This window comes from Polypterus senegalus, chromosome 2 (assembly GCF_016835505.1).
Source record: "Polypterus senegalus isolate Bchr_013 chromosome 2, ASM1683550v1, whole genome shotgun sequence".
NCBI classification, from domain to species: Eukaryota; Metazoa; Chordata; class Cladistia; order Polypteriformes; family Polypteridae; genus Polypterus; species Polypterus senegalus.
In genome coordinates, this window is record NC_053155.1 from 35,267,364 (window position 1) to 35,294,817 (window position 27,454).

Genomic DNA, 27,454 nt, shown 5'->3' on the forward strand with positions numbered 1-27,454 from the left:
CATGATGTGAACAATAAGTTGTGATCTGAGACTGATTTAACACGAGGAAGTTACATCCTCTGAATATACTTATCAGGCTAATAGTTCATCTGGTCTAATCAGTCTTGGTTTGTGGGAGTAGGTGTATATTGTAGTTGCACAGCTTAGGGAGTAAAAAATAAATGCAAGTTTTAAACTGTGTGGTTTTCCCTATACTTTTTACTAATCTACATGTTAAATCTAAAACAAAATTATTTAGTTAGTGTTTACATCCTCCATATCTACCAGACAGATGTGCATCTCAACTCATATTTGAAGAATAAGGTGAATCTAATGATAAGACATTTAAAACGCTAATGGATGCACACAATCACAGAAACACACTGTTAATTGGGCTGTTAAAACAGCATACTTCATTGCTAAAAAAGAACCAGCAAACACTACATTTGTGCTTTTAATGTGGTTTATGAAGCAAATGTAATGTTAATTAGTGTTACAATGATTATGTGCTATGTACTTGAAGTAACAGTAATTCCATATTTTTAGCTTCAGCTACTTTATGCAGTAACACTTTCAGTGTCAGTAACTTTTTGTGAAACCTGGGTGTTGTGTTTGATTTTGAACTTTCACTTCAATCTCATTTAAAAGCTGTTTGCAAATCTCCTTATTTTCATCTTACAAACATTTATTGTATTCAGTCCTTTCTATACTATCCTGCTGTTGAACCTCCAATTCGTGCTTTTATTTTTTCAAGACTGTTCTACTATAATGCCCTTTAGATTGGTCTTCCTAAGCATTTGTTTACACAAACTTCATAAGGTTTAAAATTCAAAAGCTCATTTATTGACAAACACAACACTGCCAGAGAGTTTTACCTCAGTACTGTCTTGCATGCTATGGCTCCTCATTGATACAACAAGGAGATGGTTTAAAGCATATGTGTGAATGATAATATCCAAAATATTCATGTGGCACTGCTAAAACAATGTTAGAATTATTTTTTTCTCATTGATTTTTACTAGTATTTCTTTTTTGTTTATCACCTTCTATATACCCTTTGCTGAAATCCTCACCAAGCCTATAAAATCTCTTCAATGCAATAAAATCTTCTTGATTTGTTGTTACACTGCAAAAGAATATCAAGCCTTGTGGTTGTTATTGTGCCTACCAGTTTCCTTTCGGCACTTTAGCTTTAGTTAGCTATCACATCAATGGGCCAGCTAAGCTACTGTATATGTTATATCAGCACTAGATAAGTATTATACTTAAAGAAAACGTTGTTCAAGAATCAAATAGGCATTCTTTCCAGATTTGTTCAGTTACATCATAGCTCCAAAAAGAAACATCAAGAAAGTTCTGAGCTGCAGACAGTAACTGCCTCCAGTAAAACAAAACAAAAAAAGATACAACATGTGAATTTAATACTTAAATTTGTGTTTCTCACATGTTCAGTAAACATTTCTTTGCTCATGAAGCCTGTTATATACCACACTATACAGCTACATATAAACATTTATCTATCCATTTTTTTATTACCATTATCATCTTTAAAATCTGTCCTTATCTTTATTAGTAATGTGTGGAAGAAAAATATTTAAGGTGATTGTTACATCTTATTGACAGATTTTGTAAAAAAATAAATGATGAGCTTTATAAAATGTCATTTATAGATAACACAGATAGCATTCTCAGCAACAGGACATTAAGAATGTAATAGCAGCCATCATCACAAGAAGTAAATACAGATGATGATTTTGCCAAATGCATTTTTCAATATATCATTATTAATATTATTTACTTACTTGGATGACGTCTTTATTCAAGGCAACATTTGAGTTATTAATATTACTTACTAAGTTGGCTGAAGTCTTTATCCAAGGCAACATTTGAGCTACAATTGGTCATCTTTGTTCTGTTTTTGCAATTGGAGAACAGGCTGATGAAGTGGCTTGCTCACAGCACACAGTGTTGGCAAAAGTATTTTAACCCAGAAGCCTCAGATTCAAAAGCATTACCCACTAATCATACTGCACTGAATTTGTGTAAAAAAATAGTTTACTGTATACTGATGAATAGCATGCAATGGTATTGCCAATATTAGCCATATGTAATGAAAACAAGTAGAAGGAAAAACAAATGTTAGTAGTATTATTTTAATATTGCAGCAAAATAATGAGGATTTCAATTTGCACTTATGTAAACACAAGCCACCAATACCCGCGCTTCGCAGCGAAGTAGTGTGTTAAAGAAGTTATGAAAAAGAAAAGCAAACATTTTAAAAATAACGTAAGATGATTGTTAATGTAATTGTTTTGTCATTGATATGAGTGTTGTTGTCATATCTATCTATTTATATTATTTATATATATATATATATATATATATATATATAGCAAAATACCTGCATTGGCAGCGGAGAAGTAAAAAGAAAAGGAAACATTTTAATAATAACGTAACATGATTGATAATGTAATTGTTTTGTCATTGTCATGAGTGTTGCTGGCATATATATATATAAATATATATATATATATATATATATATTTACACACACACACACATAAACATATATATATACATATCTATACATATACACATAAATATACACACACACATATATACATACATATATATATCTACATATATATATATATACACACACAGACACATATATAAATATACTGTATATACACATATATATACAAATCTACATATATATATCTACATATATATATATATATATATATATATATATATTAGGGGTGGGACTCTATTAAAAAATTAATCCAATTAATTAGAGGCTGTGTAAGAATTAATCTTGATTAATTGTATGTAATCGCACACGTAAATTTGCCCCAAATCGCAAATGTTTTTTTTTTAATTTAAAACGGTTTTAGTGGGCTTACAGAATCAAATAATAGACATGGACATGAATATTGTAAACTGAAGCTGTTTTAATTTCTGAAAAAAAAGCTTTTAAACTGCATTTGAATTCAAAACAGAAACAAAAATATCATCCCTGGTTAAAATTGGGCAGACTTAAAAATAAAGTGGTAGTTTAAGTACTTTAAGTACATTTTCAGAATAGTATTGTCTTTAAATAATAATAACCAAAATTTCAACATAAAGTGCAGTTTTCTTCTTAAAAAATAAGTCAGAAACATAAAAGGTAATTTGACCAGCTTACTCTTTAAACTCTGAGTAACATTAGCCAAAATTATTTTGTACATTAGGCTAAAACAGTGTGATCATTGAACATTTTGTAATTAGATGTATTTAGAATTACTAACGGTCACGGAAGTCCAATGATCCCCAGTAAGAGCCACAAAGTCCGCTTTCTGTAATGCATCTAATTTTGCTTGCTTTTCAGTGTGCACAAAACCATGCTTTTATCAAGGCTTCGCTCGGAAAGTCGAAATGATCAGTCGTAGGAACGCGCTTTATTCCGACTCTAACATTTTTGTAGCTGTGATGTGTGCATCAGTGTAATGGATGTACCAGGAAATCATGCATTGACAAAAGTTCCCGTTTGCTTGGAATTGAAAGTGTGATTAAATGCGTTATTTTTTAACGCGTTATGGAGTACATGCATCAAAGCTTCTCAGCTGTGCTTGTGCTAAGAAAGGGAAAATTTTAAAAATAACGTAACATGATTCTGCGTTAACCTAATATTTTTCATACGTCCCAAACCAAGGAGATGCTAAGGTAAAATGAATCGGTAGCGCATACATACTCAGTGCATCCCTCTCGGGAATCGAACCTCGAATGTCGGCGTTAGAGGCTTAAGACTTTACAATTAGCCACAGCGTTGGCTTGTCTATGCTAAAGTATGTATTGTAGATTGGGGTATATATATACATTTATATATATACCCGTGTACCGCAGTGGAGAAGTAGAAGTTATGAAAAAGAAAAGGAAACATTTTAAAAATAACGTAACATGATTGTCAATATACAGTAATTGTTTTGTGAGTGTTATTGAATGTTGCTGTCATCAAGGATTTGATTATCATTATTTCTTTCAATCAGGCTCGTATTTGTATGATGTGTTCAAGTTACATTCCGTGTTTGTCAATCGTTGTAAAGATAAGAGGTTTCATTCATCGATTAGTTCCTTACTGCATCAATAAACAGCTCGTCTTCCTTTTATCTGTGATGTGACAAACTGCATGCACGGGTTTTTTTTACACTGTCTTCCTTTAGCAGGACATTCACTTTTTCCACCATGTGCTTTGTTTCCGCAGTAGCTGCACTTATGAATATGATTGTATGTATAAGACGCTTCATATTTTTTTGCTGCCTTCTCAATTGTGTAATTCGGTTTTTGTTCAGCACTCTTTGGAACTGTTGCTTTTATCTGTGCACTGCGCCAGTTCACGTGAGCCGCTTGGTGTTCTTGCATCGAAGGTTCCCAGCTGTACTGGTGCCATCTCGTAATGTCAGCTAAGACCCGCACTTAAAAGTTTCTCTCGCAGTTTCAATGAGTTTGTGCCAAACACCACCCTGACCATCTCATCTTCCTCTGCATAAGCACAGTCCTTCACCCGTGAACATTTACCGGCAGTGTTTGTATTGGATTGCCGCTGATGGACGGCCTTATATGGGCAGGCACTAAATTACAAACGCTAGTGGCAGCCTGTCTATGAACTTAATTTAATATAAACTTACGGTTCACACCGTGCTTTGTTTCCGCAGTAGCTGTACTTATGAATATGCTTGTATGCATCATTTGCTTCATAATGTTTTTCTGCCTTCTCAATTGTGAAATGGCGTTTTGTGCTCATCGCTGTTTGTAGTTCTTCCTTGTTCTCTACGTACTTACGTAGGAGGCGTGATGATGTCACACGAAACTCCGCCCCCCACGGCCATCTCCAACTCAACTCCATTACATTATATGGAGAAAAATAGCTTCCAGTTATGACCCTTATGCGTAGAATTTCGAAATGAAACCTGCCCAACTTTTGTAAGTAAGCTGTAAGGAATAAGCCTGCCAAATTTCAGCCTTCTACCTACACGGGAAGTTGGAGAATTAGTGATGAGTCAGTGAGTGAGTGAGTGAGGGCTTTGCCTTTTATTAGTATAGATGACAAAAAGGACATCTGTCAATCACTGTGTATTTATGACCATGAAGTTAATCTGAGTTGCCCTGGCACGTGGTGTAAAGCATTTCCTTGTGCTATTTGCATGATTGTGCTGTAATCAGGTTTGTAAATTTTGGGTATTAGTTTTTGCCATTTGATGGTGGCATACATACACAGGCCTCAAGGCTCAACTAAGAGGTATGTATAGAGTAGCATATATGCAGTATAGATACCAATGTTGCATCAAAAGTATGACATTGTATTAATTTGTGGTCTGTTATTGGTGTCTCATTACTCTTACTAATCTTTGGAAGATATGCAAGTAAGAATTTCATTGTAATATTTACATTTAGCAAACCTGAGCTTCAATTTTAGAGATTAGATATTGTCAATATGTTTTCCAGTCACTTTATGTAAAACTAAATGTTTAGATAAAATGCATTTTTACCAATATCTGTTTATATAAACCTTGAAGTGTGAATTCCTAGAATGTGTTTCTAAGTTTTGAAACATGGTTATTACAGTTCGATGCAGACATGTGAAAATAAGTGAGCACAATGGCTGAATGGGGTAGTCACGTTTTCGTATAGTGTTTAATCCATCTGACCCATAAAACACATCTGGACATACATGGTAGGTTTGACTACAGGAAATTTATTCACTTCTGTGAATGATTCTGACAGCTTCTTTTAACTCCTTAAAAACCCCATAAAGGCATTAAAAGTATACTTTTGATGAAGTATAGTGTTCACAATCTTGATCAAAGTGATTCTAAGAAAGCACTCCATAACTTCTTTTTTCAGGGTTAACATTAATTTCTTAATTCCACATTGTCTGGCCCCAATACTTATTGACAGGCCTATGTATGGAGGATGGCAATTAGCTCAAACATCAATTATATTGATGAAATATTGCTCTCTCAGTCGTTCATCTTAAAGTGCCATTGCCTGTTTAACATAGACCCATCCTGCCCGATAGGGAATTCCCAGCATTTTTTTCAGGAAAGGGATGGCAGTGATTGTGAGAGTTTCACAATAAACAGAGACAGAACAAGGAGGGCATACAGGAGATTGAAACATGGAAGGAGAAATAAGGGCAAAACTAAATGTGTAAAGAAATGCTATTGGGGCTCCTTAATACCAACAGCAATACACCTGCATAATGCCTCACCATGATTTTGACAGCCAAGTCAGAAGTTGTTCTTTTTAATTTTCTTGCTTTCTAGTCATTCTGGTGTGTGTTCAGACCATATTGTGTGTGTATATTTATTCATTTAAACAGCATCCATAAAAAGCCAAATTTCCTCGAGGGACAAATAAGTTCTATCTAACTCCTTTAATCTCTCCTTATAAACTGTACTCTGCAGGTCTGAAATCAACCTAGTCATTCTACTCTATACGTTTTCTAGTGCTGCTATATCTTTTTGTAGCTTCAAGACCAAAACTGTATACAACACACCAGATGAGGCCTCATTAGGGCACTGTTAACCTTAAGCATAACCTCCATTGACTTGTACTCTACCCATCATGCTACCGAACTCAAAATTCTGTAAGTCTTCTTAATAGCATCTGTAGACTCTAGATGTAGAGAGTGACAATACCAGTACAACTCTTAGGTTCTTTTCTTAAGGGGTAGTTTAAGTTTCAGACCCCCACCATTATGTGTTGAAATTTAAAAATATCAGACCTAATATAATACAGACCTCCTACTATTTAACATAAAGTAAACATCATTCTTTGTTCTTTTTAAAATGAGTGCTGCGTTGAATACTATAGATCACAGCATTCTCATTAACTACCTTAGATAATGGCTTGTCTTTCTGGTAACATTTTACACTAAATTCAACTAAACATGGCAGTGAGAAATTTGTTTTTGTAAATCTTGGTGACTGTATGTAAAAATACATGATATTAGATATGGTGTACTTCAGGGATCAATTTTGATATCATCAGATGATTCAGGGCTTTAACACTCTGATTAACTGTGTGACTAGAATTACTGAATAGATCAGCAGCAATTTCTTTAAACAAGGCAAAAACAGAAACTCTAGCCATTAAATGTGGTAAAAAAATGAAGACCTTAGGCAGGCCTTAAATGTTAAACAAGAAGTAAATAATGGATTCTGAGCTACATTTTAATCACATATCAACCATTACTCCTTGCACTTTTTAATTTAAGAAACATAGCACAAATTGTAATTTTAAAACATTTAAAGTGGCTGAAAATTTAAATCTTTCTATTTTTTATCTGACTTGATTATTGTGTTGCACTCTGTACTACCGAAAAAGACAAAAATCACAGGCATCTTGTTTAAAATGCATAAGTACTATATCTTAACAAAAAAGACTTAATCTAAATGAATTTCATCCATATGAACAGTATTACATTGGCTACCTGTGTTTTCAAGGATTGAGGCATCTCCTGTAAAAGATTATTATTAAGAGAATTAATATTGTACAATTGCATATTTTAAGATGTGTACTTGTTTACAGGACACATACAACTGTTATTATAGAATATATCTATTAGACAGTCCTAAATATTTACATCTATATATTTCAGTTACTAATAACTTCTTCTTACTTTTTTTTTCTATTTCTGTTAATCAGTGGTCACATCTTGATGCTCTGCTACCTGGCCAAAGAAATTTAAAGATACTTTTGATGCTGGAAAGTTTGCAGGATCCTACTGTCTTCTGTCACATTCAGAACTGCAGGATCAAAGCTTCAACATTGAATAGTATTCAATAGTATTGAATTACTTAATCACATTTCAAAAATAAAAAAATAAATAAAAAATCTACTCACCCTGATAACATTTCAAAGATTAGCACTCCCAAGGCCCACCAGTCAACAGCTCTTCCATGGCCTTTACTTTGGATAACCTCAGGTGCAAGATACTCTGGCGTTCCACAAAGGGTCCACGTTCTGCAGAGAAAGTGAAGATGCTTAATGTGACATTAGTCACTTAATGGAGTTATGTTTATAAACTGAAACCTACAGTATCTCTTCCTCCACATATCTATAATTTCTGTGTCTGGATGCAAATAAGAAATACCACAATAAGTGACAGGGTTATAATTTTGAGTTCAAGTTTTCAAAAGGTTTACTTATTTTTAGGCATTCTATAACACATTCAGAACACTGTTAAAGTGATGTCTCTGTGTGTGCACCTTGCATGTAAGGATGTCAGCCTTTATAAAATAATAATTTAAAAACAAATCTTTCCATTTGAAAGAAATATGGAAAAAGTAATAGAATTGTATAATGCTGAAATGTAAGCAAAATTGCCTCAATTAGATTTTGTTTAACTGAGGAAAATAATTTTGCATTTTATACATACCTGTGGCCCAAGTAGTTGACAACTGAGGAACATATTTTTTTCAGCAGGTTTTATTTCATTTAATTTAAAAAAAATAAAGTATCATTCTGTAATAAAAACAACTTAATGATCCTCAGAGGAGATAGAAGAGATATCATTTTTTAAATTATGAGACATGTTTTAGAGGCCAGTTGTTATATTAATATACTGTATGTTCTTCAATAAGACAGCAGGGATACATGTTAAAATGTACTTATTCACAAAAAGGTAAACAAAAGTAATCATTAAGCAATGCTGAGGCATTTGTGGTTTGGAGACCCTCAGATCTCAATTTGACAATACAGTGATCCCTCGCTATATCACGCTTCGAGTTTCGCGGCTTCACTCTATCGCGATTTTTTTCTCATACACGCTTACGTCACTACACATGCGCTTTCTGAGAATTTTTATCTAAGCCCTACAATGGCTCCTAAACGTGCTGCTTTTTCTAAGCCTTCTGTGAATAAAACTAAGCGCCGGAGGAAGATGCTTACTATCCAGAAGAAGGTGACACTCTTGTATATGATTAAAGATGGCAATACCCTACAAAAGCCTCCTCACGCATGTGAAAAGACAGCGCCAGCAACTGCCTATCAAGATGTTCTTCAGCCGCGCACCCAGACACCCACTGCCTACTCCTAGTACTTCTTCACTGAAGACAACAACGCACCTGCTGAAGATACTGCACCACCTCTGAAGACTCTCCTACTGAGGCCGTGCCTTCATAGTTTAGTGGTTGTGTAAAATTAAATGTACAGTACAATAATCTACTATAGAAAAGCGTTCGGGATTGTCCTTCCGTCCCATGAGTGCAAAGCGTAGTGGTATTCCGCTTATTACAGACTTACAACTTGCGGCTTGAGGTATGGCGGGCGATGTGAGCAGAGTTCTGGTGCTCTCATCGCTCCTTGCTTTTGTGCAATGCGCTGGAAAAATAGACAAATTATGTCTCTGGAAATAATTAATGTTGATGGAGTACAAATGCCTCACCGCATAGTAAATATCAGGGGAGATGGTGCTTGCTTATTCTCATCTATAGCTTATTTAGTGCATGAAAGTCCGTCTTTAGCGGTATAGATTCAGGCTGACATTGTACGACTTTGGACAGGCACTTGAGGGGATAAAAAAAAAGATGTTATGAATGGACACTTTGATGCTCTCATTCTCTACACTTACATGCCTGATGTACACATGGAGCGCACAATAATTGAAGATAAAAGTCGGTCGCCTTAAAAGGCGAGTGCGCCTAGTAATATGATATTTGTAACGTCTAATATGTCTTATTTTCTCTTATTTTGTCTAATATATTGAGTAATACGAGTGTAATGGTGACTAAAGGGTGTAGTTTCATGTCTAGAGGGCTCTAATAATGTTAAAAAACATATTTAGAAGGTCGTAAACAGGTTTTCTATACTCTAACTGCGAAAATATTTGATTTATAAATAAAGAATCCTACTTCGCGAAAATTCATTTATCACGGTAGAGTCTGGAACGGATTAACCGCGATAAACGAGGGTTCACTGTATTTTTAAAGAAGCGTATTGAGATTAAAATATATGCTGGGCCAAATATTCTGTCTCGTCAATACACTGTAATGAAACGATATACTGTAACAATTATCAAGTAAGATAACTTACACTGACATGATTCATGCAAGTTTCTAAAATATACAAAATAATTATCCACCTCTGAAGGTGCTGCTTTCATAAAAATATTTTTATACAATATAGCTGCTCAAATTTTGAAAGGAAAATTGCTCTACAATTCTAAAACTAGGATAACCGATACTTCATTGCACTAAAAAGCCTCATAAAAAGGGTTCTATTATGTAGTTTTATATAGTCCCTGCAGTTTATTTTAATACATTTTAATTCATTTAGAAAGGCCCACTTGGATTTTGGGAATCAGCTTCAGAAATATGCAGGACAATACAAACACAGTAAGTGTTATGTTTATTCATTCCCATTATTTCTCTACAAAGCTTTTGAATGGCCATGCTTATTCAAGCATGAAAACACACCTTTCTAGGGCAAAAACAATAGTTACTGTTGCCACACCACAAAAAGATATTACCATGTTAACATATTAATATATAATATTGTAAGGTTTCTAAACTCTTTTGGGACTCCCCCCAACAGGACGACATGCTGAAGAGCATCCCGAAGCGCGATTGCCACATCTATGGAAGACAGTTTATCAGCTGCCGGGACAACCGCGGGCTCCCAACACTGCAGCAGCTCGCAGCTAAAGCAGATCCGAGTCAAGTGAGGTTGCGCTATAAACACTTTATGTCGATAGGCGATGCAAGGAACATTATAAATGCAGGGAACAGGATTACTTGGCCACTAATCTGGCCATGACCCTGCCTGATTGCTGTGTCTATGTATTGGAGAGTGGTAGATCCTGCTACAATAAACAACCATGCTGTTCCTGTTTCAAGCTGAAAAAAGTCGGTTTTGCTAAAGCACTGAGACACAGCCTCGTGTTTTGAGGTGCAAGACAGGGACTCACACGTGACAATGTATTTAACCCAACTCCTCCTCATTTAAATCTTCTGCTGTGCCTTATTATTGATAATGAAGTGAATGGCACAGTGATGAAACATTTAACCATGTACAACTGGATTCCAGTTTTAATTGCTACCTGCAGTAAAATTACTCAACTGAAAGAGATGACATTTTTTACTTTCATTAATCATAGCACTAAAACACACCCAATTCATATTTATTAGTATATCCTTCAAAAGGCCTAGTATTTAAATATGGGCTTTTCAGGAAATTCTGAAACATATACACAATTACACAACATAATTAGGTGTCTCTGAAGAACAATGATAAAATAATATCCTTATCATGCAAATGATAAAGAATCAGCTCTCTTATTGTCACTAATCTCATTTAACATTGGAACAGACACAGGATACTTGTAGTAAGGGTGCCATCTAGTGGCATTTAAATTGCAGTTTGACAGTAAATAAAAAAAAAACTGGTTTAAAAACCATTTCAAAATCTGTCAGGGCACTTTGCAATGACCTTTCTTTAAATGACCTCTTCAAATAAATCTGTAGTTTGAAAATATATTAACAGATTCAAACTTGTCCAAATTGATTTCAGGGTTAAATTGGGTGGGGCGGTTTAAGGGGTGATTAGAACATCTTAGCTTCTGGTGATAACATCAGGTATAGGGAAGGGACCAACCATAGGCTGGGCTCTAGTCTATCCACAGCATTCTTATATATACACACACACACTTAAATCGGGCCAATTTAATATTGACAACCTATCAACTGGAAATATACACTTGTAGAAGGGAATCTAAGGTAATAAAAAAAATCCTATACAAGCTCAAGGAAAACAAGAAAATAACATAGAGACAATTTTGCAAGTGGCAACAACAAGGCGATCTTTGAAAAAAATCATTATTCAAGCTAAATGCAACAAACATGAAGCAACGTCCACAGAAAAAATCATCTCCATCTTGCCTTCTCCGTTTATTCTCGTATCACAGATGATTATATTCATCAACCTATTATTAAACTTACTTAATATAATTGTTAACGTAATCCATAGTGTTGGTCAGGAATGTACCTTGCCTATCCATCACAGGGCGCACATATGTAAACACAATGCCAATTTCACAATTATCATTTAACATAATATGACTGCCTTTAGAATGTGAGAAGAAAAACAGACTACTTGGACAAACTCCATACAGTGACTAGAAACAGGATTCACAACCAGGACAACAGATCAATGAATCAGTAGTAGTATTAACAGAAGCAGCAGTTAAATGTATCATTTAATTTTCAAAATTAAATAATTACAATTTTCCAAACTGATAGTCACAAAAATAACAGTGAATGAATGCTGATTTTCTGTTTTCATTAATATTTACATTTCAAAGGCATACAAGTAACAATACTTATAACTAGAATATTAACACTGCACAGAAGACTATTTTCATCAATATACAATATATTAAAAATTCAACATGTTACATTGACTGCTAATTGTAAATTGGCCCACTATATGTTAGTATAGCCTGCAATGGATTGATGCTTCATTTATGGTTTGTTTTCTGCCTAGCAATCAATACTGCTAGGATAGGTGTTGACTCTTTGTGAATATGAAGCAAATGTGTTGGTCAGAAAAGTGATGGATGCTGAAGATGTCTTTTATTACCTGCAATTTAAGACCTTTGCCTCGTTTAATATAACTCCATTGCCTGCCTTGCTTTCTTTATAATACAGAAAAATTTAACTACTTAATGTGATGTAATCTGCGAATCATTTCAAAACTACATACCAATTTACCCTGGGACACACAATATTGAATAAATTATGTTAATCTTGCAGTAACAGACAATGAATAGAAAGCCACTAAAACAAAAACACCATTTGGTAACACTTTATTACTAATTTACTCTTATGTAACAAGACCTTAACAAAGGCTTCTTTTGTTTTCATAACACTTACAGTACAATCATACCTCCGGATGCAGTACACCACTTTAAGATCACACTTTCTAATATCTAACCTGGACTAGATAACACAGTGAGAGAGATGTTACCAACCAGAAGCCTTCTTTGGCCACATTTTGGATTTGCTCTCAACTCAGTTTATACTTGGCATCTATTTTTACTATGCTATTTTATTACTGAATATTGCTTCTCTATTTCTATTTCAAATGTAATTTTAGACCTTGCATCTTAATATCTAAAATATCTTACTTTCTCCTTAATATTTTGGATTTCTATACATATATTCTATATATACTGCTCAAAACATTGTCATTCATGCATACAAGCACGTGGGGGCAATACAAACTACTATATACGATTTTGAGTTGCTGCAATGAAATTTTGGCAAAATGGACTAGCCTGCCGCATCATTTTTGCACTTTGATTTTCGGGGTGTATTTGAATTCAGACCTCTGTAGGTTGATAATTTTCATTTCCATGAATCAACGTGGCATCCTTTCATTCCTAACACATTACTCAGTCCATATCAGTATAGATATCCAACATGATTTTTTCCCCAATGAGATCCGATGTGTTCCTTTAATTTTTTGAGCAGTTTAATATCTACTATGTAATAAAACACTAAGGTCTGTGTGTGTTCAGTCCCATGTGCAATCAAAAGTGATAATGCAAGTGTGAGACATATGAGGAGAAGTAAAGGCATGGAAGCAAGTAGCACAAATCGGATAATGACAGGCACACGGAGTTCATTCAAAGATAGGAAGTATAAAAGCAGACAGGAGGTGAGAAAAGCACTCAACAGAGGGTGTGCCGATCAAGAAAGATTCAAACACACATAGATACCAAGGAAAGGCAATGAAGACTTAGGTAGAACAAGAGATATCAAACATTTTTAAGAACACACACACAGTCATATGAAAAAGTTTGGGAACCCCCTCTTAATTCTTTGGATTTTTGTTTATCATTGACTGAGCTTTCAAAGTAGTAACTTCCTTTTAATATATGACATGGCTTATGGAAACAGTAATATTTCAGCAGTTATATTAAGTTTATTGGATTAATAGAAAATATGCATCATAACAAAATTAGACAGGTGCATAAATTGGGGCACCCAAACAGAGATAATACATCAATACGTAGTTGAGCGTCCTTTTGTAAATATAACAGCCTCTATATGCCTCTTATAGCCTTTGATGAGTGTCTGGATTCTGGATGGAGGTATTTTAGACCATTCTTCCATACAAAATCTCTCCAGTTCAGTTAAATTTAATGGCTGCTGAACATGGACAGCCTGCTTCAAATCATCCCATAGATTTTCGATGATATTCAAGTCAGGGGATTGTGACGGCTATTCTAGAACACTGTACTTCTCCCTCTGCATGAATGCCTTTCTAGATTTCGAACTGTGCTTTGGGTCATTGACTTGTTTGAATATCCAAATCCTGCGTAACCAACTTTGTGACTGATACTTGAACATTATCCTGAAGAATTTGTTGATATTGGGTTGAATTCATCCTACCCTCGACTTTAACAAGGGCCCCAGTCCCTGAACTAGCCACACAGCATGATGGAACATCCACCAAATTTCTTGGAATGCGGTGTTCTTCTTCCGCCATGCAAAGCACTTTTTGTTGTGACCAATTAACTCAATTTTTGTCTCATCAGTCCAAAGCACTTTGTTCCAAAATAAATCTGGCTTGTCTAAATGAGCATTTGCATATAACAAGTGACTGTGTTTGTGGCGTGAGTGCAGAAAGGGCTTATTTCTCATCACCCTGCCATAAAGATATTCTTTGTGCAAATTGCACTTAACTGTAGAACGATGTACAGATACACCATCTGCAGTAAGATGTTCTTGCAGGTCTTTGGAGGTGATCTGTGAGTTGTCTGTAACCATTTTCACAGTCCTGAGCATATGTCGCTCCTGTATTTTTCTTGGCCTGCCAGACCTGGGTTTAACAGCAACTGTGCCTGTGGCCTTCCATTTCCTGATTACATTCCTTACAGTTGAAAATGACAGTTTAAACCTTTGAGACAGCTTTTTGTAGCCTTCCCCTAAACCATAACACTGAACAATCTTTGTTTTCAGATCTTTTGAGAGTTGCTTTGAGGATTCCATGCTGTCACTCTTCAGAAGAGAGTCAAAGGGAAGCACAACTTGCAACTGACCACCTTGAATACCTTTTCTCATGATTGGACACACCTGTCTATGAAGTTCAAGGCTTAATGAGCTAATCAAACCAATTTGGTGTTTGATATTGCGCAGTTACATGCATTCGAATCAGCAAAATTACAAGGGGACCCACATTTTTGCACAGCCAGTTTTTCACATTTGATTTAATTTCATACAACTAAATACTGCTTTGCTAAAAAATCTTTGTTTGGAAAACACCCCAGTACTCAGATGTTCCTTGGAAACGAAAGACATACCACCGTTATCGTTTTTATTGAAAGTAAATTATTATGCAGGTTGAGAGGGGTTCCCAAACATTTTCATATGACTGTACATACTGTATATGCAGGTCTACTATGGAGTCCATCCTCTCTGACTGCATAACACCTTTACAATGCACTACAGAGAGTACCGAACTTGCCTTAGAATATAACTGGAACACAACTCCATTCTGCTCAGGATGGGCAAACAACATTATTAAATACCTCAGACATACCGCATAGTCACTTTCTCCCTCCTTTGTACAGAACAATTGACATTTGCATCATTAGATCTGGAGGAAGGTTAAAGTTTCAGGACATGAAGCTTCTCAATAGCTCCTCAGGCTTCCAGCTACTTGAATTTATCAGAGAATGATACTTTTAATGTAGGATGTATTTACTGTTTCTGTTAGTGTTTACAGTCTAATTAGTGGGAGACACACAGTACAAGTAAGAATTTCATCATATTGTGTACACATGACAACAAACCTGAGTTTAATGGGTTCATGCAAATCTAAGATCTCCCTGTGTTATGAGAAATGCAAGAGCATAAGGATATTTACTATATAAGATTTTCCACTATACACAGTGAATAGAAACATATCCATGGTTTATGACAAAAAGTTACCATATATTATAGTGAACATTAACTAAACTGGTTGGAGTCAATAATAGATGCTCAGACTGATTTAATTTAAAATTGCTTTGTTATCTAACAACTCACTAAAGATAAATAAAAAAGTCAAATAAATTTAATTGCACAATATATACAGATGTGGGGAAATGTATGTTTACAATTGTTCGCATAGAAAAAGACATACAAGTTATGATTATTACAATAACTTTATTAAATCAATAGCCCTAACAACTTTATTAATTCGGCATTCTCTGTCTTCCAGTATTGTTTAAGTATCCACTTCCATTCATTGTTACTAAAATGACCAGCCTTCATTACCTAAAAGATAAATCATAAGCAAGGATAAAAAACAACAACAATCACAATAAGAAGACAAATAATATAAATTACACTTACACACTTTCAGAGACTACTATAAATCCCTATATACTACTGAGTTTAAAGACATTATACAATCTAATGCATTTCTGGATACATTACAGATACCACAAATAGACGCTTTTAGTGTGGAGGAACTTGATAAACCTCTGGCGTTATCAGAATTACTAGATGCTATAAAGTCACTCCAAGGTGGAAAAGCAGCAGGCCCTGATGGCTACCCTGCAGAGTTTTACAAGAAATTCTCCGCTCAGCTAGCTCCCCTCCTATTAGCAACATTTACAGAAGCCAGAGATAACCAATTTCTTCCACAAACCTTTCGCCAAGCATTAATCACTGTCTTTCCAAAACAAAATAAGGACTTATTACAATGTGCATCATACAGACCAATTTCACTTCTGAATAACAACGTTAAAATACTCTCTAAAATCATAGCCAGAAGGATGGAGAAAGTGCTCCCCTCGGTAATATCACAAGACCAAACTGGATTTATTAGGGGCCGACACTTATCGTCAAATCTTCGATGCCTGTTTGATGTAATATACTCACCAACTAAATCAAACACCCCAGAAATATTATTATCATTGGATGCAGAAAAAGCATTCGACATGATTGAATGGAAATACCTTTTTACTACATTGGAGAAGTTTGGGTTTGGCCCGAACATTTGTGCATGGATTAAATTACTGTATACTAACCCAGAAGCTTCAGTTTGCATCAATAACATTTGCTCAGACTACTTTAAACTAGAACGTGGCACTAGACAAGGATGCCCCTTGTCACCGCTGCTGTTTGCATTGCCATTGAACCACTGGCAATACATTGTCGAAATACTGATCAGATAAAGGGGATTAGCAGAGAAGGACTGGAACAGAAAATCTCATTATATGCAGATGATATGGTACTGTATTTTTGGACCCAGAAAATTCTGTGCCTGCAGTCTTAGCAGCACTCACAGAATTTCAAAAGATCTCTGGTCTCAGAATTAATCTGAATAAAAGTGTACTCTTTCCAGTGAATTCTCAAGCATATAATATTAGATTAGATACCCTACCTTTTATCATTGCAGAACAGTTTAAATACCCAGGGGTAAACATCACAAGTAAACATAAAGCTCTATATCAACAAAATTTTGCCGTCTGCATGGAAAAAATTAAACAAGACTTGCATAGATGGTCAACTCTTCATCTCACACTAGCTGGAAGAATTAACACTGTTAAGATGAATATTCTTCCTAAGCTCCTTTTTATTTCAAAACATCCCAATATACATTAATAAATCATTCTTTAAGCAATTAGATTCAACAATAACCTCATTTATTTGGAATTCAAAACATCCATGCATCAAAAGAGCGACCCTACAAAGACAAAAGGCAGAAGGCGGCATGGCTCTACCTAACTTCCAGTTTTATTACTGGGCAGCAAATATACAGGCGATAAGAACCTGGACACAAATAGAAAAACATACACAGGTTTGGAATGCAACAGAAGTAAAATCCTGTAGTACTTCTTTGTATTCCTTGCTCTGTGCTCCAATAAACACACGCTATCGGCAATACACTAATAACCCAATTGTGCTCCACTCACTTAGAATCTGGAACCAATGTAGAAAGCATTTTAAGACGGAGAAGCTTCTATCTGTGGCACCCTGCAAGAGAACCACCTCTTTCAACCTTCGCAAACATATGCAGTTTTAATATCTGGAAAAATTTGGAATTAACTTGCTTAGAGATCTTTATATAGACAACGTCTTTGCATCCTATGAACAATTACATTCCAAATTTAACATTCCAGCTACACATTTCTTTCACTATCTTCAAATCAGGAACTTTGTTAAACAGAACCTTCCAGATTTTCCTCATCTTGCACCCTCATCCATGCTGGAAAAAATATTGCTCAATCTCAAGGAATTAGACTCCATCTCTACAATATATAAAATCATTTTACAATCCCTCCCTTTCAAAGATCCAAGAGGACACTGGGAAAAAGATCTCTCAATTAATATATCAGAAAAGGAGTGGAAAGTAGCAATGCAGAGAATTCACTCGAGCATACAATTATACAACTTAAAATTATAGATCGAGCACATCTGTCTTGACTAAAACTCTCCAAAATGTTTCCAGGGCATGATCCAACCTGCGAACGCTGCAATCAAGTCCCAGCCTCACAATTTAAAATAAGTTCATAAAGCACAGAGAATTTATTAATTTAGGTATGTATACAAGCCTTAAATTTTACGCCGTTTGGCTTGCCCTCTCTCTCTAAGGGGTAGGGATCGATCTGTTCTTAACTCAATTTTTCTTTTTGTAAAAACTTGATTGCTTTGTATGGATTGTAATAAAATTAATAAAATAAATAAATAAATAAATAATTAATTAATAAACTATAATACCAGAATAAACTCTATGTTTCACATACTCTCAGCTGTAAGCTTACTTTTACAAACCCTTCTATTTACGTTTTATATGCAAGTTATTACACATGAAAAAAATATTATCATGTTCGTGATCTCCATGTGGTAAAATTAAAAACATATACATTATAAACGTTCTTGGGTACAAAAGGAAAAAAATAAATTAGAAGGCAAATTTGAATACATCTGCACATTATTCTGTAAATTTTAATCTTAAATCCTACTACCTTTCAATGAATTTGATTTAACTCTAACAATAACAGATTTTGTTGTAGGTAGTCTGTGAATGTTTATAACCACGTAAGAGTAATACACAGCAGCCTGAACTTGAAAACAAAATTAAAATGCAGCTTAAAGACCAATTACAAATATCACCTAGACCAAATTCTGTCCTTTAAAAATTCCATACTATCGCTATTAGAAATCTCCAGCCATGTAATCTTATTTAATTTTCATTTGTTAAGGCAAAGCTTATTCTTTAAAGATTATACTTCTCTTCACTGTTATCACATTAATAACCTGAAATGAACAGAGCTGCTAAGTTCCCATTAAACAAACTCTGAAAAGTTGCCTATTAAATCTTTATTTTATGGAGCAGCTTACATAAACTGCTATCATCAGATGATTTGCAACGCAAAAAGAAAAACAACAAAAAGAATAAATAGATCGCTCAAATGCCAGATGAACCACTGGGAATAAACTGTAAACAGTTCGTTATCGGTTTAGAAAATAAACCACTGACTGTACCATATTGAAGGTAGTGGAATCAAATTGCATCATTGCTTTTTTTATCAAAGATCACTTCTGTGAATAAATTCTATAATTTTTTTTAGCACTGCACTATTTGGAAAGTATACTGCAGTTCTGCTATTGCCAATGATGCACAAAAAAAAAGTTTTGCAGGTATAAAACGCAGAGCCCAAACCTGTCTGAACTTGACTAATATGGTAGGAATGGATACGATAACCTCCAAAACTAAATTTTTATTGGTTACTAATACTATGTCATCCTTCTTACACTGTTACTGTTTACTATATGTAAACATGGTTAAATATGTTTTCATTCATTTATTCACTGGCCTCTATCATTCCCTCTTACTGTAATATTATATTAACTTACAGAAGGCTGCAACCTACCTAGGCACCATAACGAACAAGGCAAGTATAAACCTTGGACAGTGTATCGTTTTACCTCAGAGCCACCATACTCAGGTAGATACACAGAAGGACAGGTTATGTCACTTTTGTGAGTTTATGTTATTACCAGGAACCAAATGAAACAAGACTATCCTTTAGAATTCTTTCTTGTAAATTAAAACAAAACACAAAAAAACCCCACAAAACTTTGTTTCCAAGCATCAGCATTGTTCCTGTTTCTGGTCCTTCTTAGTTCAAGTGGAAAAGCAGCATTAAAGTCAACAATCAACATATCCTGCATGTTGTCTGAACTTATTCAGTCCAATTTCAAGGTCACTGGGAGCTGGTCTCTATTGTAACAGTGTTGAAGGTAAGCAGCAACACTGGATGGGGCCCCACTCCATCACAAAGCCCAATAAAACATGGGAAACTGAAAAACTCCAGGAAGGACCTCACAAAACACAGAGAATATAGAAACTCCATTAAAATGGTGCCTGAATCACAATTTTAGCCCAAACACCTGAAGCTATAAAAAAGCAGTGGTAAGCATTGAGGCTCAAAGTAAAATAAAATTTGACTGATCAAATCTTACTTTTGTGAAAAAGCAATCAGTGCTTCAAATTCTAATGCATATTTGCTCTATATTCTCTTAATATGGAACTAACCTTAATCTAGCCATCTTCTGTATCCATTTCTGGGTTATGATAAATCAACGCTTACAATTTTACCCTTACAAACTTTACTATGGAAAAAAATTAAATAGAAGTACACATACATACCGTACACTCTGCATACAGTGTCTTGCAGAAGTACTCAATCCCTTTAACATATCATTAAGGTATTGATTATTTTTAAATGTAACTGTTTTATTTTCGGTGTAAAAAAGCTTCTGAAGAAAAAAGGAACTATGTTGTCTGCATTCCTTTCTTATTTTGTGGAAGCTCTAAATTTACTAAGCTGAAAAACAACAAAGAAACAATTGTCTTTTTCTTTCACCAAAATTAATGCATCATTACACTGAAGATGAATACTATTTCAAAGAAGTTTTGGATACTAGTACATTCATTTTGAAAAGGGTTCAAAACAAATTCCAAGTGGTTTTGATTACTAGGGTGTTGTACTGTGTTAGCCATTATCAATGTAATGAGAAGTCAAGTAAAATGAAACCTTTATTGGCTAACTAAAAAGATTACGATATGCAAGCTTTCGAGGCAACTCAGGCCCCCTTCTTCACTGCTGCATTGGTTATTAAGAAGTGAAAGATATGAAAGATTATAAAAGGCAGTCACTGTGAGAGAGAGAGAGAGAGAAAAATAAAACACAGACAAGTCACCCATCACTCTGGAAAAGCAACAGAGTTCAGCAGCTGAGAATTATGTAAAATTACACCAGACAGCTATATCAAGAACTCTGCCTATATGGGTAGGAGGCATAGAAAAGCTATTATTAAAAGAACCCAATGAAAGCATCCATAGGTGCCTCTTCATCATTGTTTGGCGGACTGCATCTTTATGGATCTTGATTAGTATACAGAATTTGTGCTTAAAACATTTTTGCTGCTGTGGGCTGGCGCCCTGCCCGAGGTTTGTTTCCTGCCTTGCGCCCTGTGTTGGCTGGGATTGGCTCCAGCAGACCCCTGTGATCCTGTAGTTGGGATATAGCGGGTTGGATAATGGACATCATTTTTGCTTGCCACTAAGGGGTTGGACAGTACATTTTACAGCTTTTTTCTCCTCTTTAGAAGGATGTTTTGCTCTTTTATCAGCTAACCAAAAGCAAAGCATGTTGGGAGTGAAGGATATACTGTATGTGGATCTTAGCAATGAGTGCAGGTGTACTTGCAGTAGAAACAGCAGTCAGACAGTAAATAAATAATTAGCTGGGTTTATAACCATTAGTAGTACATAATTAAATGAATTCCCTCTAATCCCTCAGTTAAGTCAGGCCATGGTGCATAAACCAACTTGTGCTGATGTTAGGAGGGAGGCCTGGGTAAAAGGCCAAATTGAAAGAAAGAAAGAACAGCTCAAACTTTGCAAGTAGCAGCAGGAGAAAGGTGTCTAGTAGTAGTGGAGGGAGTAAATTTAACAAGAAATTGACATTTTGGAAGCTTGCTTTCATATGTTCTGCTCTTAAGATGTTAAGATATATGCAGGGCATGAAAACTAACCCAAAACCTCAGACTCAGGATTGCTGAACATGAGAAAGTGGTAGCTAGTCTGTAGTAACAATTTGCAAAATTTGTCCGGGTGTCCCTGAAGTAACATAAGAGGAAACTCCTGACTAGAGAGACATAAACAGGTGGGTCATTTTAAGGTAAAGAGTGCACAATGTCCAAGTGCATCAGTACCAGAGGTTTTTTTTGGAGCAAGAAAGTAGTTGTATCAGCTCTGATGTGATTAGTAGCGAAGACAAGCATAACTTGGTCATCTCAAACACAATCTCCAAAAAGAGAGAACTAGTGACAGTGGGGATTCAATCATTAAGGATGATTGCCTTCAGTGAAAGCACTATTAATAACAAGAAGTTAACAGATATTTTGAAGAAAGATATACACCCTTCAAGACAACATGTTTTCCATGGACACATGCATATCTGAACAAGACACTGCAAAACCACATTCTGTGCTCATTTCAAAGGCATGGCTGCAAGGGAAGAGGGTGTGGGTACTCGACTGACTTACCCCAAATGACAATAAATGCCTAATTTTAAAACTAAAGATTTGTCATGGAAGAATCCATACTGCTGCAAACCTTAAAACCTGTTTGCAAGAACAGTGGGACAAAATTACACTTGAAACACTCAATAAATCGGTGTCTTCAGTACTTAAACATTTATTATGTCTCAGAAGGACAGTGTCCAGTTTTTAAGAATATGTTACAAGCAGGAAAATCAAAGTAAATGTTTATTTTAAAAAGACAAAACAATAAAATTCATTATTTGCAATATATATAAATTATATTATATATATATATTAATTATATTATAATTATATATATATATATATATATATATATTTATATATATATAAATAAAATAATGAGCTGTTATATTGTTTTCATGTAAAAGATTATTTACTATCATTTATTAATCAGTGCTTTCTGTTTTCATTCACATTTCCCATATAATACCCAACTTTTTCAGAGATGGGGTTGTATTAGAGCATGATTACAATGATTAAAAAAGGAAATTTTTACCAGTTTTAAGCTCAAGTTTCTTTGCTTTTCACTAAATCATTTTGTGTTTCTATATTTGTTATTTAGTAGATAGTACTGATTGTTTTGATGAATATTTTTTGTTAATTGATTTTGTCATATTTCTGAATTATGTCTCTTCAGTTTTACTATACATGTATCAAAGCTATATATCCTTTGTATTCTGGGAGAGGAAGCCCAAGAGGTGGGTCTACTATGATGTCACTGCCGTGGGACTGCCCTCAGCATATATATCCTGGATAAAGACTTAGCTCCTATAGGGCATCATTGAACGTTACAATTTTTGGATCATTGTTTCTGTTTATTCTTCATTTTGATTTTTTAAAAAATCTATGGAATATAAAAGAACTTTATTAAGTTTATGTCCAAAGATGAGAGTTTTACAATCATCCGCTACTCTGAAGGGCATTTTGAATTCTTTTGAAATTAAAACTTTAAAGAAACATCCTCTGGAAAGCTTACTTTTTGAACTTTAGGCTAAGCTGCCTGGGACGTGAGGCCTATCCAGTAAAACCAACAAACAAATCATAGGGACTAGATAACTTTAATCCCAGAATATTTGGGGAGGTTAGTGAATTCATATACAATTATGGCCGAGATTATCGGCACCCCTGGAATTTTCCCAGAAAATGCACAATTTCTCCCAGAAAATTGTTGCAATTACAAATGTTTTGGTATACACATGTTTATTTCCTTTATGTGCATTGGAACAACATGAAAAACACAGAGAAAAACAGCCAAATCTGACATCATGTCATACAGAACTCCAAAAATGGGCTGAATAAAATTATTGGCATCTTTTCAAAATTGTGAGTAAATCGTTTTATTTCAAGCATATGATGCTCGTTTGAACTCACCTGTGGCAAATAAATAGGTGCTGGCAATACAGCAATCACACCTGAAGCCAGTTAAAATGGAGAAAAGTTGACTCAACCTTTCTGTTGTGTGTCTGAGTGTGCCACACTAAGCATGGAGAACAGAAAGAAGAGCAGAGAATTACCCGAAGACTTGAGAACAAAAATTGTGGAAAAATATCAACAATCTCAAGGCTACAAGTCCATCTCCAGAGATCTTCATGTTCCTTTGTCCACTGTGCGCAACATAATCAAGAAGTTCACAACACATGGCACTGTAACTAATCTCCTTGGACGTGGACGGAAGAGAAAAATTGATAAAAGACTGCAATGAAGGATAGTCCGAATGGTGGATAAACAGCTGCAATCAACTTCAAAACATATTCAAGCTGTTCTGCAGACTCAGGGTGCAACAGTGTCAGCTCAAACTATCCGTCGTCATCTGAACGAAATCAAAACGGTATGGCAAGAGAGCCAGGAGGACACCACTGCTGACACAGAAACATAAAAAAGCCATACTGGAGTTTGCCAAAATGTACTTGAGGAAGCCAAAATCCTTCTGGGCGAACATCTTGTGGACAGATGAGATCAAGGTAGAGCTTTTTGGTAAAGCTCACCATTCTACTGTTTACAGAAAACAGAATGAGGCCTACAAAGAAAAGAACACAGTACCTACAGTCAAACATGGTGGAGGTTCTAAGATGTTTTTCTGCCTCTGGCACTGGATGCCTTGACTGTGTAAAAGGAATCATGAAATCTGAAGACTACCAAAAGATATCGGGGCGCAATGTCGGGCCAAGTGTCAGAATGCTGGGTCTACGTCAGAGGTCATGGGTGTTCCAGCAGGACAACGACCCCAAATATACCTCTAAAAGTACCCAGAAATGGTTGAAGAGAAAGCACTGGAGAGTTCTGAAGTGGCCAGCAATGAGTCCAGGATCTAAATCCGATTGAACACTTATGGAGAGATCTCAAAATTGCTGTTGGGAGAAGTCGCCCATCAAATCTGAGAGACCCTGAGCAGTTTGCAAAAGAAGAGTAGTCGGAAATTCCAGTTGAGAGGTGTAACAAGCTTGTTGATGGTTATAGGAAGTGCTTGATTTCAGTTATTTTTTACAAAGGGTGTGCAACTAAATATTAAGTTGAGGGTGCCAATAATTTTGTCCAGCCCGGGTTTTGAGTTTTGTGTGAAATTATGTCAGATTTGGCTTTTTTCTCTGTTTTTTGTGTTGTTCCAAAGCAAATAAAGGAAATAAAACGTGTGTATACCTAAACATTTGTAATTGCAAGAAATTTTCTGGGATAAATGGAGCATTTTCTGGGAAAATTCCAGGGGTGCCGATAATTTCGGCCATGACTGTATAAATGATTAAGGTTTAATTAAAAAAAAAAATATGGGTGAAATTCCTAAGGACTAGAAGCTAGCAAACATTACTACATAGAAAAGTTAATTGACCTGATCCAAATAACTATAGGCAAATAAGCTTAACATGCATACCAGGTAAATTGATGGAAACAATTATTAAGAAAAAGATTATGAATCACAAGAACAGGTGCATCGGTAAACAGCCAGTTTGAGTTCAAATGGGGATGATCATGTTTCACTACTATGTTGGAATTATATGTGGAAACACCAAATGTACATCATCTTAGGACCATTTTATACAGTGGTGTGAAAAACTATTTGCCCCCTTCCTGATTTCTTATTCTTTTGCATGTTTGTCACACAAAATGTTTCTGATCATCAAACACATTTAACCTTTAGTCAAATATAACACAAGTAAACACAAAATGCAGTTTTTAAATGATGGTTTTTATTATTTAGGGAGAAAAAAATCCAAACCTACATGGCCCTGTGTGAAAAAGTAATTGCCCCCTTGTTCAAAAATAACCTAACTGTGGTGTATCACACCTGAGTTCAATCTCCGTAGCCACCCCCAGGCCTGATTACTGCCACACCTGTTTCAATCAAGAAATCACTTAAATAGGAGCTGCCTGACACAGAGAAGTCGACCAAAAGCACCTCAAAAGCTAGACATCATGCCAAGATCCAAAGAAATTCAGGAACAAATGAGAACAGAAGTAATTGAGATCTATCAGTCTGGTAAAGGTTACAAAGCCATTTCTAAAGCTTTGGGACTCCAGCGAACCACAGTGAGAGCCATTATCCACAAATGGCAAAACATGGAACAGTGGTGAACCTTCCCAGGAGTGGCGGCCGACCAAAATTACCCCAAGAGCGCAGAGCGACTCATCCGAGAGGTCACAAAAGACCCCAGGACAACGTCTAAAGAACTGCAGGCCTCACTTGCCTCAATTAAGGTCAGTGTTCACGACTCCACCATAAGAAAGAGGCTGGGCAAAAACGGCCCGCATGGTAGATTTCCAAGACGCAAACCACTTAAGCAAAAAGAACATTAGGGCTCGTCTCAATTTTGCTAAGAAACATCTCAATGATTGCCAAGACTTTTGGGAAAATACCTTGTGGACTGATGAAACAAAAGTTGAACTTTTGGAAGGCAAATGTCCGTTACATCTGGCGTAAAAGGAACACAGCATTTCAGAAAAGAACATCATACCAACAGTAAAATATGGTGGTGGTAGTGTGATGGTCTGGGGTTGTTTTGCTGCTTCAGGACCTGGAAGGCTTGCTGTGATAGATGGAACCATGAATTATACTGTCTACCAAAAAATCCTGAAGGAGAATGTCCGGCCATCTGTTCGTCAACTCAAGCTAAAGCGATCTTGGGTGCTGCAACAGGACAATGACCCAAAACACACCAGCAAATCCACCTCTGAATGGCTGAAGAAAAACAAAATGAAGACTTTGGAGTGGCCTAGTCAAAGTCCTGACCTGAATCCAATTGAGATGCTATGGCATGACCTTAAAAAGGCGGTTCATGCTAGAAAACCCTCAAATAAAGCTGAATTACAACAATTCTGCAAAGATGAGTGGGCCAAAATTCCTCCAGAGCGCTTTAAAAGACTCATTGCAAGTTATGGCAAACGCTTGATTGCAGTTATTGCTGCTAAGGGTGGCCCAACCAGTTATTAGGTTCAGGGGGCAATTACTTTTTCACACAGGGCCATGTAGGTTTGGATTTTTTTTTTTCCCTAAATAATAAAAACCATTTAAAAACTGCATTTTGTGTTTACTTGTGTTATATTTGACTAATGGTTAAATGTGTTTGATGATCAGAAACATTTTGTGTGACAAACATGTAAAAAAAGAATAAGAAATCAGGAAGGGGGCAAATAGTTTTTCATACCACTGTACTTCACACTCAGAATGTATATGTGCATACATCATGGCAGCTACAGGTTCCCAGTGTTCTTTGGCTGCCTCTTCCGAGCACATTGTCAGAAATTAACGTGACGTGTGCATGAGTTGCGGGACCAGCAACAATATGAGTGGCGTGTGTGTTCCAAGTTTTAGTACAGGACGTATGCATCGCTGTTTACTATCACATAGACAGTTGTGCTTCCCTTTG

At 35.6% G+C, this 27,454-nt stretch overlaps 1 protein-coding gene across 1 annotated transcript in view; it reads right to left on the reverse strand.

Moving 5' to 3' along the window:
• The window catches only part of prkx (protein kinase X-linked), a gene marked incomplete at its 5' end in the record, with an annotated part of 186,656 nt that overhangs the window by 40,963 nt on the left and 118,239 nt on the right, over positions 1-27,454 (reverse strand). Inside the window, one exon of the mRNA XM_039746226.1 lies at positions 7,867-7,986. Within this exon, the coding sequence (XP_039602160.1) occupies positions 7,867-7,986 (120 nt within the window). The remainder of the gene's footprint in view (positions 1-7,866; positions 7,987-27,454) is intronic.